The sequence below is a fragment of the Hypomesus nipponensis genome, chromosome 4 (assembly GCF_054491055.1).
Source record: "Hypomesus nipponensis isolate SF chromosome 4, ASM5449105v1, whole genome shotgun sequence".
Taxonomy (NCBI): Eukaryota; Metazoa; Chordata; class Actinopteri; order Osmeriformes; family Osmeridae; genus Hypomesus; species Hypomesus nipponensis.
The window spans coordinates 9,767,430-9,782,059 of NC_140364.1; the positions used below are offsets into that span (position 1 = coordinate 9,767,430).

Genomic DNA, 14,630 nt, shown 5'->3' on the forward strand with positions numbered 1-14,630 from the left:
CGTTTAGAGGAGGAAACGCCCCCCTCCCCCGCCCCTCCCCCGCCCCGCCCCCCTCCCCCGCCTGCCCGCCCCCCTCCCCCGCCCGCCCCCCGCCAGGTGACAGGGACTTGTGTGAGGGTGACAGGAGGAAAGGTCTTCGAGCTGAAGATGAAGACAGCGCACGCTGTTCTCTGGAAGCACAATGCAGTGATGCTAACCTCCAGCTAAATAAATTATCACAGTGGGGTGGGGGTGGAGTGGGGGGGGAGTCTATTTTTAAGCTGAAGTGTAAATGCAGTAATCCTCAGAGCAGCGGCTGTGAATATCCTCCCTCCCCAGCCTCATCAGGGAATACAGCACTCCCCTCTTTATCCATCTCTGACTGCCTACTCCCTCCCTCCCTCCCGCTCCCGTCATCCTCTCTCTTTCTCTCTCTCTCTCTCTCTCTCTCTCTCTCTCTCTCTCTCTCTCTCTCTCTCTCTCTCTCTCTCTCTCTCCCCCTCGATCTGATTTTATTTCCCTCTCTCATCCTCTCTTTCTCTCTCTCTCTATCTGTCTGTCTCTCTGACTTTATTTCCCTCTCTCTCTTCTCTTCCTCTCCATCTCTCCATCCCTCCACCACTCTTCCCTCCCACGGATCCTCCCTGACACCCTTTCTCTTTTCTCGCTTGATCCTTTTTTCTCATTCCCTTCTTTATCACCCCTCCCTTCAGTCCTCCCCACCCTCCCTTTCACATGTAAAGCGTTGGATTCTGGGTCGGGGGTTTCTGCTTATCCTGGAGACTCCATTGGGACTCTCGGCATTCCATTGTAATGAAACATAACGCCGTTGATACAGGCAGAGAGAAGAGTGAGTAAACCCAAGACCTCACAGCCCATAGCTCAGCAACAGGTGAGGCCTAGCACATGCCATCTCAAATTAACATTGGGCACACAAATTAACTGCAGTCCTGCAGACGCAGAACAAACACCCGAGATTATGGAAGGGACTCCAAGTCTAATCTGTGCACAGAACGTCAGGCTGTAATCTGGCATCGAGCCACACAGGAAGTAGACGTTTTCAGCTCTGGTCCTAAGGGAGTATGCTCCGCCCCTGCGCCGCCCTCTGAGGAAGTTACTCCCCCCTCCCCAACCCCCCCTCTTGTCCCAGTCGCAAGCTGGCGTTGTGTTTAGGTATGGGAGGCGGGCACCTCAGGTGATGGCGTGTAATAGCACATAATGGGGCGTCGTTAATCACAGGCGCGAGGTGAGGTTTTACAAGGTTAATGACGTGCCGGCTGAGCGAGGCCCTCGACTGTGTGTCTTTCCTCAGGTATTTGTCAGAGTCAGGAGAAGTTGGGGCCACACGGGGCTTGGCTGGAAAACACACACACACACATGCTTAGAGATACACACTAACTACAGAAACCTGTTCTCACCCACAAGCACACACACACACTCTCACACATGCTCAGAGACACGCACACAGAATCCGGATCTTGTACACAAACACGCACATACTTCTCAAACACACCTCCCTATCTAGAGAAAAATGCACGGTCTGTATCTCAGCACTGTTGAAAAGCAGGAAAAGAGCTCAGCGTCATCATTCAACTGTAGATGAAGTCAAAGTTCACCTCGGTTACTACCAATACTGTTACAACCTCTTTCCTATCCAACCTATTCCCTAAAACCAGAAAACAGCTTTCACCTCCAGTCTGGTCTGCACCCAGCTGCATGGTTGCTTTCTAACATTCCCGCTAATTGCAAACAGTGTTGTAATCACTGTAGTTAGTGCGGAAAGTTGTCAACATCGACGTTGTCAACATGATCAGACTTCTTGCGACCACCGGAGGGGATGCTCCGGGCATGAGCACAAGCTGTTACAAGGCTCCCTCTCTCTCCGCCTTTCTCTCTCCGCCTTTCCCTCTGTTCTCTCTCTCACACAAATACTTTTGCGAACACATCTGCATACGATTCTGTTCTCCATCTTGTCCCGTTCCTCCTATTGTGCGTGTGTCTGGGAGCTGGGAGAGGTGGGTCCCTGTGCCTCAGAGGAGAGAACTGAAGAGCGCCGCTGAGCTAAGTAGGAACCCTGCGGGGAGATAAGAATGCGCCATACGGAAATTGAAACGCGGAACAATCACACAACGATGATCTATCTTTATATCTGGTCCCCTGCCACAGCCACACGCACACAACCCGTCAACCACACACACTCACAGAACTTTAGTTCTCTCGTCTCTCTGACAAAAACATGGACTTGTGTTTACCGGGACTAAAAGTTTTGGTTGGGTGCGGCAGGAGTACGACAACACAGAGACCTTTGCCTCTCTCTCTATCTCTCCCACTTTCCATCTCTCTCTCTCTCTACCTCTCTCTCTCTGCTTCTCTCAACCTCTCTCTTTCTTTACCTCTTTGCATAGAACAGATTTATTTACTTAGGCTCACCGGGCTCTGCTGATGAGACGCTTTTGTTTTGAGAAAACTTCCTCTCTTTTTTGTTTATGGTTTTGAAAATCAGGGCAGGATAAGAAGGAAACGCGCTCACAGCTCCAGAACAGGATGACCTATTTTGAAGCGCACACAGAGCCGCGACAAAACCCTCTTTGCGAGGCGCAGAGTCTCACAACAATTTCCTGGTGTGTGACGGTGTGTGTGTGTTTGTGTAGAAGTGTGCCCATATTCAGGACTTGATTCAAGTCAAAGTGCATGTGCTCGAGCAAATAGTTGCGCTTGGAGCAAAAATGAAGGGCAATCAAATGTCCAACACTACAGCGTAGGTCTGGGTGAAACCCACCACGAGGTCACACCATGTGACAGGACGCACATCAAACCTCAGTCCACACAGCCGCCTGTCCTTGGGGAAGATAGGACCGAGACACAACCAAGCCTACCACACCGGCCTTCAGACTTGAGGAGGGAGAGGAAGGAGAGGGAAGAAGCAGAGAAAGAGACATGGACACCGAGTGCCTGTACCTGATTATTAATGCAGAGACGGAGAAAAAGCAGAAAGGAAGAGAGGGAGGGAGGAGGTGAAATAGGATGGAGTAAATGTACATTCCCCTTCAGCTCTCCTTTCTCCTCCACCACAGCTTACCCGGATCCCGCGGTTAGGATACCTGGATCACAGACTGCTCGTCTGTTAATACTGCACAATCACATTCATCATCAGCTCTGCTGCTTGGAGAGCCCAGACACCACAGGCTGCCTGTGTGCACACCGCCATGTGTGTGTGTGTGTGTGTGTGTGTGTGTGTGTGTGTGTGTGTGTGTGTGTGTGTGTGTGTGTGTGTGTGTGTGTGTGTGTGTGTGTGGATGAGTGCTTGCGTTTGCATGTTTGTGTGTGTGTGCGTGTGTGTTTGTGTGTGTGTGTGTGTAAATAATTGTGCACGGTACATTCATAATAAACCTGTGCCGCTGTTTGGCCAGTAAATGGAATGAGTGGGCCATGTAATTGGTTAGTTAAACTGGTGCGGGGCAAAGTGCTTTCTCTCTCCCATCTAAACACACACACGAGAGCGCACAGACACACACACAAATAGATGCATGTAAATGGACACAAATTCACAACGGAAAACTCACCTGCAGACTCACATGTTTCACTCACTCACACACACACACACAGAAACAGACGACCTCAGGAACACTTACGTGTCAGCGTCGTATTTCTATACCGCCATGTTTCATTTGGTCGGGACTGATTATAGTAATTAGATCAAAGAAAAGTTCAAAGTCATTCTGATCCCTTTTTCATTTTTCAAAGGAAATGACCGTATGTTAAATAGTGGAGGATACAACGCACCAATACAAACAACGCTAGCGTCCCATTCAGGATTCTGCACGTGTTCCCCGCATCCCCAGGCTGGACTTTTCCATTTCTTTTGCTCGCGGGCAGATGGAAAATGAGCTTTGTGACATTGACAAGAATTGAAAATACAATATGGGGCCGTAGTTGAAGGGGCCGCCCCTCTCTGTTTCACAGCGCCCAAACAATGTGCCTGGTTGTTGCAGAGTGTGTACCTGTGTACGTGTGAGGACAGATAGAGAGAACCTTGAGTATTGTTTTTTTTTCCCCCGGCGGAGAAGAGGGGGGCGTTCACGATCACCTCTTTAATTCTGACGGCCTGCCAAGGCCTTCGAACACGGCCATGCGTTTCAGCTATTGTGTGGTCCCACCACAATTGATAAGACAGCCGTTTTTTTGTGTGTGTATGCATGTGCGTTGTGTGTGTGCCGGATCCTTGCGTCGACTGACATGCCGTTAACATGATTGTGAGGTTGCTGAAGCGACTGCAGCACTGTGGTGTTTAACAGTGATGAATCAAAGATGGGTTCCGTGTGTGCTGGGTGTGACAACACTGCCAAGATGTCCCACAACAATTGAAATGTCATTGACGTTATTGCACACGTCACGTTGACTGGCTTCTTTGATAAATGCATTTAGCATAGATGAACAAACTGTTTGCGTGTCTTTGCATTTGGTGGCGTCGATTTGAAGAGGACGATGATGTCGTTGTATTCTGATTCACAGGTGATTTGAAGTGCCCGAGTGTCTGTCATGCGTCTACATGCAGATCTGTCAGATGTGGGAATGCCCTTTCAGAGACTGACGTTGGCTTGTCAGTCAGGGTGGCATGTGTCACCGTGTCGTCTTGTCACATCCAGACTGGGCCTTAAATGTCACTTGTCTCTATGTGCCAATCTGCCTGACTCGGTGTACCTCCCCCTGCCTTTAAGAATTCGGAAAGCGCGTGCATGTTTGGGCTCGGGGGAGTGTGTGTGTGAGTGAGACCACCTCCTTTTGTGTGTCTGGGAGCACAATGATGCTCTCTGTATTGATTTGATTCTGCTCCTGCCATTTTATAATTATGTCTCTTCTCTTTTTATTCCTCCCTCTCTCTCGCTCTCTCTCTCTCGCTCTCTCGCTCTCTCTCTCTCGCTCTCTCTCGCTCTCTTTATGCCCTCCGTCTCTCTTATCTCCTCCTCTCCTCTATTTTGTTAATTCCCTCCCCCTGATCCATTGCTGCTTTTCCCCATGTTGCTGCTTGTTATCTCGCCCTTCTCTTTTTTTCTGTTTGATCTGCAATTCTTCATTTCCTCTCTCATCTACGTCATGCTTTCTCTCCCTGCTCTCCCCCTTCCTCTTTTCCTGCCTTTCTCTCTGCTCTGTTTATCTGTCATTCACTTCCATTTGCTCTATCCCTATATGTCCCTGTTTCTCTCTTTGTCTCTCTCTCTCTCTTTTGCAGCCTCTCTGGAGTGTTCACCGTAGCTACTGACGATCCAGGACACACCGGCCTACAGTACCCAGAATCCCTCTGGCCATGCCTCCTAACCTCTGACCCCCTGGCCTCCTTGGAGCACCAATCCCAACTCTGCAGCCTGTTGCCCCCCAACCTCCCCCCCCAACCTCCCTCCAACCACCACCTTCCTCCCCCAAACCTCCCCCCCAACCACCACCTTCTTCCCCCCCAACCACCACCTTCCCCCCAATCTCCCCCCCAACCACCACCTTCCTCCCCCCAACCTCCCCCCAGTGAAATTGATTGAAATGGCACATCAGTTAACTTAAAATGTATACTTCTTAGTTACTGTCTGTAAAAATATCCAGCATAGCACTTTACTGTCTGACTGTATGTCTGACTGTCTGTATGTCTGACTGTCTGTATGTCTGACTGTCCTTTCTCATGTTACCTCCCCCCCTTCAGAAACTACTGAGCCACTGTGTCCCTATATGTAGTCTTATAACGGCCATTGTACAGACTGCCAGACCCTTTTTGTATGTCTTACCTATTTCTCAACCGAACTTCAGCAGAATAGAGCGAAGTTTTATTCCTGCTCTCGCTCTTATTCTCTTGTTCTGTCTCTCTCTCCGCCACATGTTCTGTCTCTCTATTGTCCTCATTTATTCTGTAAATGATCAGTGTTTGGGCTCACCTCTTCAGGTGTCTTTGTTGTTTCCCTGTTTACTTGACTCTCTCTGTCCTTCTTTCTCTCGTCATTTGATGGGTCACACTCTCTCAGAGAACCCCGTTCGGTGGATAAAAATTCACTGTGAACACACCAAGCGGGTGTTAAGAGAAAACCTGGTAACCGTGAAAAAACTAGATGTGTTAAAGAGCTTGGCTGCCTAATAGCCTGCGTACTTTACCCAGAATCTAAATATTGACTTAAGAAAAGACTTGTCTACCCCAGGATGGTGTTATTCTGGAATATTGAAATCACCTGGCAACCCAGAAACATCCAGTCATGATGTGCAATCAACTGGTAACCTCATCAAAACGACGCACGTCAGTAAAATGACCTGTCAACTAAGAGGGGGCTCAGGTGTTCAGAGTAAGAAACTGGCAACGCAAAAGGGCTCACAAATGTGCTTCTCTTCAGATGAAAAGAAGACAGAGATCCTCTCCTCGCTGCTTGAAACTATTTTTAGATATACAAATACATTGAAAATAGTCTCGAAAGGCGAGGTGGTGCGTGGAAAAGAAACGATCCAGGGGTGTGTGTCAGTCTTTTAAAGAACGTCTGTATTGATCAAAATCTCTGTTGAACTGATTTTTGCTGTTTATGTGAAATGGCCGTTCACTGTTGTAATATGATGCATTTTAACTGTATTTTAAAGCACATTGGGAAAGTAATGTCCTGCAGCCAATAGCTCTATCACAGTGTGGGCCATAGTTACCTGTATGTGTGTGTGCGTAGCGAAACCCTGTAGCTATAATGATATGTCAATCAAGCCAGTATAATGATTTATGCTACTGTTACTGTGCAAAATATTGTACCAACACCAGTGTAGCAGAATTTATCACCATCACCATCAAAATATATTGAGAGGGCAATCAGGAAAAACATAAAATGGCCGCCAAGAAGGAGCTGAAAGCTGCTGACTCCAGCCCTCGAGGCCCATCAAGTGTAAAGGAATTTAATTGGACACGAGTGCTCCAGTGTGCTGTGTCGGAGTCACCCACATGGGGTAGGGGAGCTGGCCCTCTGCGTATGCCTGGCCCAGTAGAGCACATTGAACAGTATTGATTGAGTGATTGCGGGGTCCTCAAGGGCCGCGCCGTAGCACAGCCTCCTCGCCCCAGAGGAAGGAAGGCAGCGTCTGCCAGTCACATGGGGAGGGCCCGTCCACAGTGAAACACCAGGACTTATTTCACGGCTGAGCAGACGGCCGGTGTCTTTGCCCGTCTCCGGAGCCCCGGGGTCGTCCGTCCCCACGTCCGTTTACTGTCACCTTCAATGGTGTGGGGGGGGGGGGCGATTTTGAGATGGAAAGTGGTGTTCACTTAAGGATAGATGAAACAAGAATTGTTCAGTGAAGGTGCGAATTTGCTGTGGATTTTAAAAGGACGGTCTTAAATGGCTTTAGCAGGGCAGAGATAAGACGGAATTTGGCTGTTGTCAACACCGTTCGAAACCACATTAGTAGCAGATTGAACAGAATCACATTCAACAGAAAACTTAACCCTGCTGGACTGAAATAACGGCATCGAAATGTGTGGTAAACCTACTATGTGGCTATCTAGACGCCCACGCTGGCAGAGCCCTGCCAAGGTGGCCCAGGGCTTGCCCCAACTGGCTCCTGCCACAGTCACCTGATTCTTCCTAGCTAGTTGGAACGCATCCGCAGTCATCCAGTCTCTACCAGGACACACTGACTCGAGACACAAACATACCAATCTGTGCCATGTTGTTGCACAAAACAGATAACAGCTCACTCACACACATAGATACGGAACACACACACACAGTCACACACGCACTCACACTCAATACACTATTTTGAAATAGAAACAGAATTGAGAGATTGCCTTCAGCCAACATAGACATTGCACACAAATATACCTAAACAGGCACAGGACAAACACCACTGCGCACACGCACACACACACACACACACGCACACAGACCTCACCTGGGTGTGCTCCACATGTATACTTTTATGCAGCATGTTGTCACCCTGTTCTGGAGAACAGCCTCCAGCAGGCATGGAAACCCCTCATGCAGACACAGGGCGCATACTCATGTTCATCTGTGACATATGTGAATATTACCATGCATAAATATGAATAAACTAATTAACCATTGTTGTGTTGTCTTGTTTTGTTGCACTGATTATATTTCTATAGTTCAAAAACACACACACATTGCTCAATACTATATATATATATATATATAGTATTGAACAATGTAATCCTTTTGATTAGCAGTAGCACTCTCTGGCTGCCTTGCATTCAATTCTGTCAGGACGTTGCCTTTAACAAACAAAATCCTCAGTACTGTTTGACATGATGTGTGCACACAGTTGTTGTCCTTCACACTCTGTTGCAGGGATGTGGCCATCTGAAGAGAGGCGGAGTCTGCGGAGATGGCCTTCTAGTCTGGAACTGAAGCTTGATTTAGGACTAGAGCTTGGTCTAAAACTGGGACTGGATCTAGTAAAGTAAATGGGACTGGAACTACGACAATGATTAGGACTGGATTAGAACTGGGGCTGGATATAGGACTAGAATTTAGGATAAAACTAGAGTGACGGCATAGGGCTAAAGCTGGGCTTGGACTGGGGCTACGTCTAGGACTAAGGCTAGGTCCTAGGGCTGGGTGACTTGATGAAAGCTGCAGTCACCATGCACTGTGGTGCTGTCAGGTAAACAGTTTTTGAGGGTTCACGCGCCCCAGCCTCTCTAGCCCCCCAGAGCACACAAGCATTGTAAATCAGAATTGGAAATGACTGGGAGCAGCCTCACCCTGGCGTTTACACAAGCACACACACACACCACGACACGAGCACACGGTCACACAGGCGCGGGAGGTGAGAGCGTCAGTATGCGCACCGATGGCATCCAATGCTAAAACTCACTTACCCTGGGCCATGTCGCAGAGCGAGGGAGGAGGAGGAGGGGGGATTGAGGGATGAAGAGAAAGAGAGAGATGACAGTAAATCACTAGGACTCAGTGCATCCCCTGAGACCTGGCAGACACGTTCTCGGCACTTGAAATCTCCCCTGTTCTCTGTCTTTCGCACAATTCCTTTTTCTTTCGCTCCCTCCCTCCCACACCCTTCTTCTCTTCGCTCCCTCTATACTCTCATCTCTCCCTCGCTCAATTTCATGGGTCATTCTAATTCTGTCTATATCGAGTATTGTCTCTTTCTCTGTCTCTCCTCCTGGCCCGTCTCTTGTCTTTGGATGTCCTTCTACCTCTCATCTCTTGTTCTGAGTATCTCTTCTGTTCATCATCCTTCTCGTTCTCACTTGTTCTGTGTCGAACACACAGGCTGGTCTATGAATTAAACATGTTGGGACATTGCACTGATCCTTTTTGGAGTGTCAAGCTCATCGTTGCATCAGGGAAATGCCCTGGTGACATTGTGTGTGTGTCTGTGTGTATGTGTGTGTGTGTGAACGTGTTTGTGTACGTGGAGGGGGATGGTTTCTTGGTTTCCCTTTCTCGGTGTGTTTGTGTGTGATGCAGCACTGAGGCAGCGTCTTTGTACTTTTGGTTAGGGTGAGACCAGTTCACTTACCAAGGGAATCATGAATTCTCTCTCTCTCATTTTGCTTTCTCTTTTTCCCTGTCTCTCCTATCGCTCTCTGACATCTCTTATCTTGTTTGACTTGTCAGTACACAATGTTTGTTTTGAACTGGGGCTGTTTTTTCATGGTGTGTGTTGCAAGTGTTCTTAGCTTTCCCGATTCTATCTGTCCTCGATGCACTCTTTTCTTTTGTTCGGTCTTTCCCTCCTTATCGTCCTTTCACCCTAACCGTTCCCCCTCTCCCACTGCCCTGTGTCCTGTCCTGCTCTCATTATCATGTCCTGTCTCTCCCCTTTACCCTCCCACTCTCTTCCTCCCACTCCACACTGTCTCTCTCTCTCTCTCCCTCTCTCTTTCTCTCTCTCTCTCTCTCTCTCTCTCTCTCTCTCTCTCTCTCTCTCTCCCTCACTCTCTCTATCTCTTTCTCCCTCACTCTCTCAATACCCCTGTGTTTATCTCCTTGGCCCAGAACTAGTGTGTCTGACCACTCCACAGGAAGTCACAACATGGCTGCTAATTCATCATTACTGACTCCAGCAAGGTCCTCTCCCTTTCTCCCTCTTTCCCTCCCTCTTTCCCTCCCTACCTTTCTCTCTCCCACCCCCTACTGCTCACTCCCTCTTCCTTCACCACCTCTCTCCCTCTCTGTTGTATTTTCTCTCTTTTTAATGTCCCTCCTTCTCTCCCTCCCCTTCCTTAAAGTTCCTCACTGTCTTGATGAATCCAGGCAGACTGTGGTCTCATTCGGCTTTCCGCAGATTGGAAGGGGCTTTCAGGCGGAGTTCCTGTTGCCCCACACTGCATGAGAGCCCAGTGAGCAACAGGGGTTCAGCATTGGAGCCGGGTGACTTTTCCCAGCATCCCTTACAGCTGTTTCCAGCCAGCGTGTGACATCAAGGGCAAGGCGGGGGTTATTACCACTGTGTTTATGTGTCAGGGAGAGTCAATTATGCCTCTGACGGGGGGGAGGCAAGTAAAAGAGAGAGCGTGCGATTAAGCTTTCTTCCCTGAGGCTGGTGTGTGTGTGTGTGTGTGTGTGTGTGTGTGATTGAGAGTACTGTATGTATGTGTCTGTGTGTGCCGGAGAGCAAGTTCAGTCATTTTTATATGTGTGTGTGATTGAGTACTGTCTATACTGCGTGTATGTATGTATCTGTTTGTGTGTGTGTGTGTGTGTGTTAGAGGGAGAGATAGTATAGTATACATATGTGTGTATCTGTGTGTGAGATTGAGAGGGAATCCCCACAGGTAGCCTGAAACAGTGAGAAGCCCTACCGACACAGTGTACCCCCCCCCCCCTCCCCACATACACACACGCACAGCTGTGTTAAGCGATGGAACAGCCCAAACGGGGCACAGTGGGGCTCCTGTACCCAGGGGCCTCCAGCCGGCAGGCGCCACTGAAGACGAAGGGGTGCTGTGAGACGCCTCGTTAAAAGTCCAGCGCTCAGCCCCTAATGATATCCGCCGGCGCTTTCTCTCCCCTCTTCACCTTCCCCCTCCCCCTTCCTCCCCTCCTCACCCTGGGTGAGGAGTCTTGGCCCAATCTGAAGGACTGGGGGGTGGGGAGGTCTGTCACACTGCTCACTAATGAGGAGCAGACAGACTCTGCACGGATCAAACCCGGGCTCTGTCTTGGCCCCATTAACCCCCTCCAGATCCAAGATGGCTGCCCAGTTTCACCCATGAATGGAACTGGAACACAAGCATGGAAGCTATGATGATAGTGTGCATAAAAGGGAAAGATGATGTAATATTGAGCCTGTGGAGAGAAATTCTATGATATATAACCTTGGATACTGGACCAGAAGAGTGTGCCTTTTTGTGTGTGTGTGTGTGTGTGTGTGTGTGTCACACAGGGCTGTGTTGACTGTAAGTGTTTTACATTTAGTCATTTAGCAGACGCTCTTATCCAGAGCGTTTTGTGTGCATGTGCGTCAGTACTCATCCAAACAACTTTTGTTGGTTTCCCACCTGTGTGTATGAGTGTCAGGATAAGGGTTTTTCCACAGATGACTGCGCTCGTGAATAGCCAGCCCTTATGTTCCTCAACCACTTTAAAACACACCAGAAGCACTGCTCCAGAACTCTGACCCCACGTGACCTCAAGGTTGACTGTGGACAGCACCAGAACTCCCTACTTCCTTATCTGGCACCGCTAAATGCAGATCAGTTCAACAAAAGGGTTTCATTCCACCAACTGTTGGGAAACCTTTCCAGTGAGACCAGAAGCAGAGTGCGTTGGAGTGATTTGTTTTCTTCATCATACCAACGGTCACATTGAGGAGTTGACTGCCAGGAAGTTGTGCGTGTGACTCATGACTCCCTCTTGTCGTTGATCTGGAAGGCTGGTAAGAAAGAGAGTGAGTAGGTGTGATTAACACCATAGGGATCAGGTGTGTCTGTTTGCTACTGGTCTCCCTGTGTTACACCCAGTGGCCAGGTGCCATTGAGACACCAACTAGAAATGGCACCACTTTCTCACAGTGGTTACACAATAGAGAGGGCACAGTTCATTGCCTCCTATACCCATGGTCCCTTCCCTTCTCTCCTTATCCCTTCTCCTCCCTTGACCTCTCTCCTCCTCTAAAATCACACACTGGGATTATGAAACTCAACTGGCCAGTTTGAAAAAACTCCACTCTTCTCCTCTCTCCCCCTCTCTCCACTGCCCTCCTCCTCTCTCCTCTTCCCCCCTCCTCTTCCCTCCTCTCTCTCCCCCTCTCTCCACTACCCTCCTCCTCTCTCCTCTTCCCCCTCCTCTTCCCTCCTCTCTCTCCCCCTTTCCTCCTCTCCTCCCTCCTCCCTTTCCTTGTGGAATTAACAGGGACTTGTTCCCTAGTTAAGACGCCGGATTGAATAAAAGGATTGATGTATTGATCAAGGTCACGAGTCCCAAAGCAGACCCAGGAGATGGGGGCTTATCCAGGCAGAGAGCACAGTGTTGTTGACACTCCTGTTGACTGGGACAGCATGTGAAGGGTTGGGCGTGTGCCCACTGTGTATGTGTGTGTGTCCGTATGTTTGTATTTGTATGTGTATTCCTATATCTGAGTGTGTGGTGTGTGTCTCTGAGTGCACGTGTGTGTGTGTGGTGTGTCTCTGAGTGCAATTGTGTGTGTGTGGAGGTGGGGGGATGGGCCTGGCAGGGCAGCTGGCAGTGGGAGCATCTTCTGGAGCCTCTGTGCCCTGTGGACATCCGGCTTGGCACAGCTCCCCACTGAGACAGCTGGGGCTGTGGTGGCAACCAGGACAGGGCTCAGCCCCTGATGGTGCTCAGCTGATCCAGCCCCCCAGAAAGGGGGGGGGGGGGGGGGGTAGAAAAGGAAACAACATTACATTTTGGCATTTTGGCCTGGGCAGAGCCCAGTGGTAGTAGCCAATGGGAGAGCAGTGCAGGGGGAGTGTCCGTGACTGGCGGTGGGGCAGTATTGAGTTGAAGATTGGGGTTAATCAGAGCTACTGAGGTGGATGACAGGAATCAATCGCAGAGCCGGAGGGGGTATCTTAGGGGTTAATACAAGCCAACAGCAGAGCAGAAGAGGAAGGTGAGGGGTTTGTGTCAGCCAATGGGAGATCAAGGGAGGTGAGGCACAACCTCCTTTCCCTCTTTCTGCCTTTTGGCCTCGTTTGTCATCCTTCCCCCAAAATGGCCGTCTCAGAGGAGAGATCAGAATAGAAGCGACACATCTTCACATCCAACATTCTTCTCACCTCATTGACCTCTCATATCCCCATCTGTTACCCTAATGCTTGCTTTTTTCTCCTCAGCTCTCGTTGTCGGTGTTATATTGACTGTAAACCTTGGATAACACATAAACTTAGAACACAGCATGCACTGGGATTCTGAAACGCACACCAACAGTTAGTTGGGAAAACTGGCACAATACAGACTGGCTGCTGAGCCCACTGATGCCGAAACGGATCCGTTCTGTGGTACCGTCGGTACAGACTAGCTCATGCAGTGAACAGCACATCCATGCATGAAGAGGGGAGTGCTGCGTCAACGGTCAGGTATGCACGTTCACACAGAAGCTTTGTGTTCCTCTAATATCCAGTCTCACCATGATGTGCTGTGACAGCTTCACTACCTTCATATTAGACCTTTGAATGGGGCATGGGATGACGGGGCCACTGGATTAGACAACATGAGAAGGACACACCCTCAAGCACACAGGCCAACACACACTCACACTCAATGGCATTCATGCATACACAGATGCGCGCTGGCATTCACACACCCACACACATATGAAATCCCGTTGACGTAAAACAACACTTTGGCAGTCATATGCCGGGCCCGCGGGCAAAAATGGGCATTCGAATCCTAATGTGTGCACACACTTCCAAGACATGCAGAGAAACGCACAGGAATGATACACACAGCCCACCGCAACCCACAGTCCTATCCTCTGCTGGCTCCGGCAGGTCCTGATAATAATAAGCTCTTGCAATCCGGCACGGATGTCTACGATAACAGCCCCTGCCCCTCCCCCCCTCCCTCACACTCCTGAACCTCTTTTGCATCCCTTAGTCTGCTGAAGAGCTGAGAATGACAGTGTCCCGCCCATTGTAACAAGGGGCGGGGGGCTATGAAGGATGCATAAGCGAGCAGAGGAGAGGGGAGAAAGGGGCTGTCATGATTGGCCCACGCACCCCCCCCGGCTAACTACCTGGGATGGGAGCACTTTGTTAGGGCTCAACATGATTAATTACTCACTCGAAGGAGAGAACTTTATTTCTTGCATGTGGGTCACGCTGTACTTACCTAAGGTGACAAAGCCTTATTAAGGCTTTAACATGTCAAACCGAACTTTAAGAGATAAACAAGAAGTGGTGTATCAGCTTGTTAGACAAGGGACATTGTGTGACTGGAACACAGCTATTGTTTGTTATTATTATATACTTTATTTTGCTTGTGTGTTTTCCTTTTGTAAGGCCTTAACCTCGTCAGCATGTCTTGGTCTTGGTCGGTGTTTGGGTGTCTGGGTTAGAAGGGGAGGGGTTTCAACTGGAATCATCCAATCAACAGGTCCCAACCCAGAGTTGAGTTACCAGTTTCCAAGCACTTTGCATACATTTTTTTAATCAAAATGTACTTACAAATTTTTTTGGTTTCAAGCTTTAAGAT

At 49.2% G+C, this 14,630-nt stretch overlaps 1 protein-coding gene across 2 annotated transcripts in view; it reads left to right on the forward strand.

The window, feature by feature from the left end:
* samd12 (sterile alpha motif domain containing 12) overlaps nucleotides 1–5,359 on the forward strand; it is a 52,515-nt gene extending 47,156 nt beyond the window's left edge. For both annotated transcript variants that reach the window (XM_084696943.1, XM_084696942.1), the window contains exon 5: nucleotides 5,210–5,359. In XM_084696943.1, coding sequence (XP_084553069.1) covers nucleotides 5,210–5,232 — 23 coding nt within the window. In that variant the 3' untranslated portion in view covers nucleotides 5,233–5,359. The remainder of the gene's footprint in view (nucleotides 1–5,209) is intronic.
* Nucleotides 5,360–14,630: the final 9,271 nt, after the last annotated feature.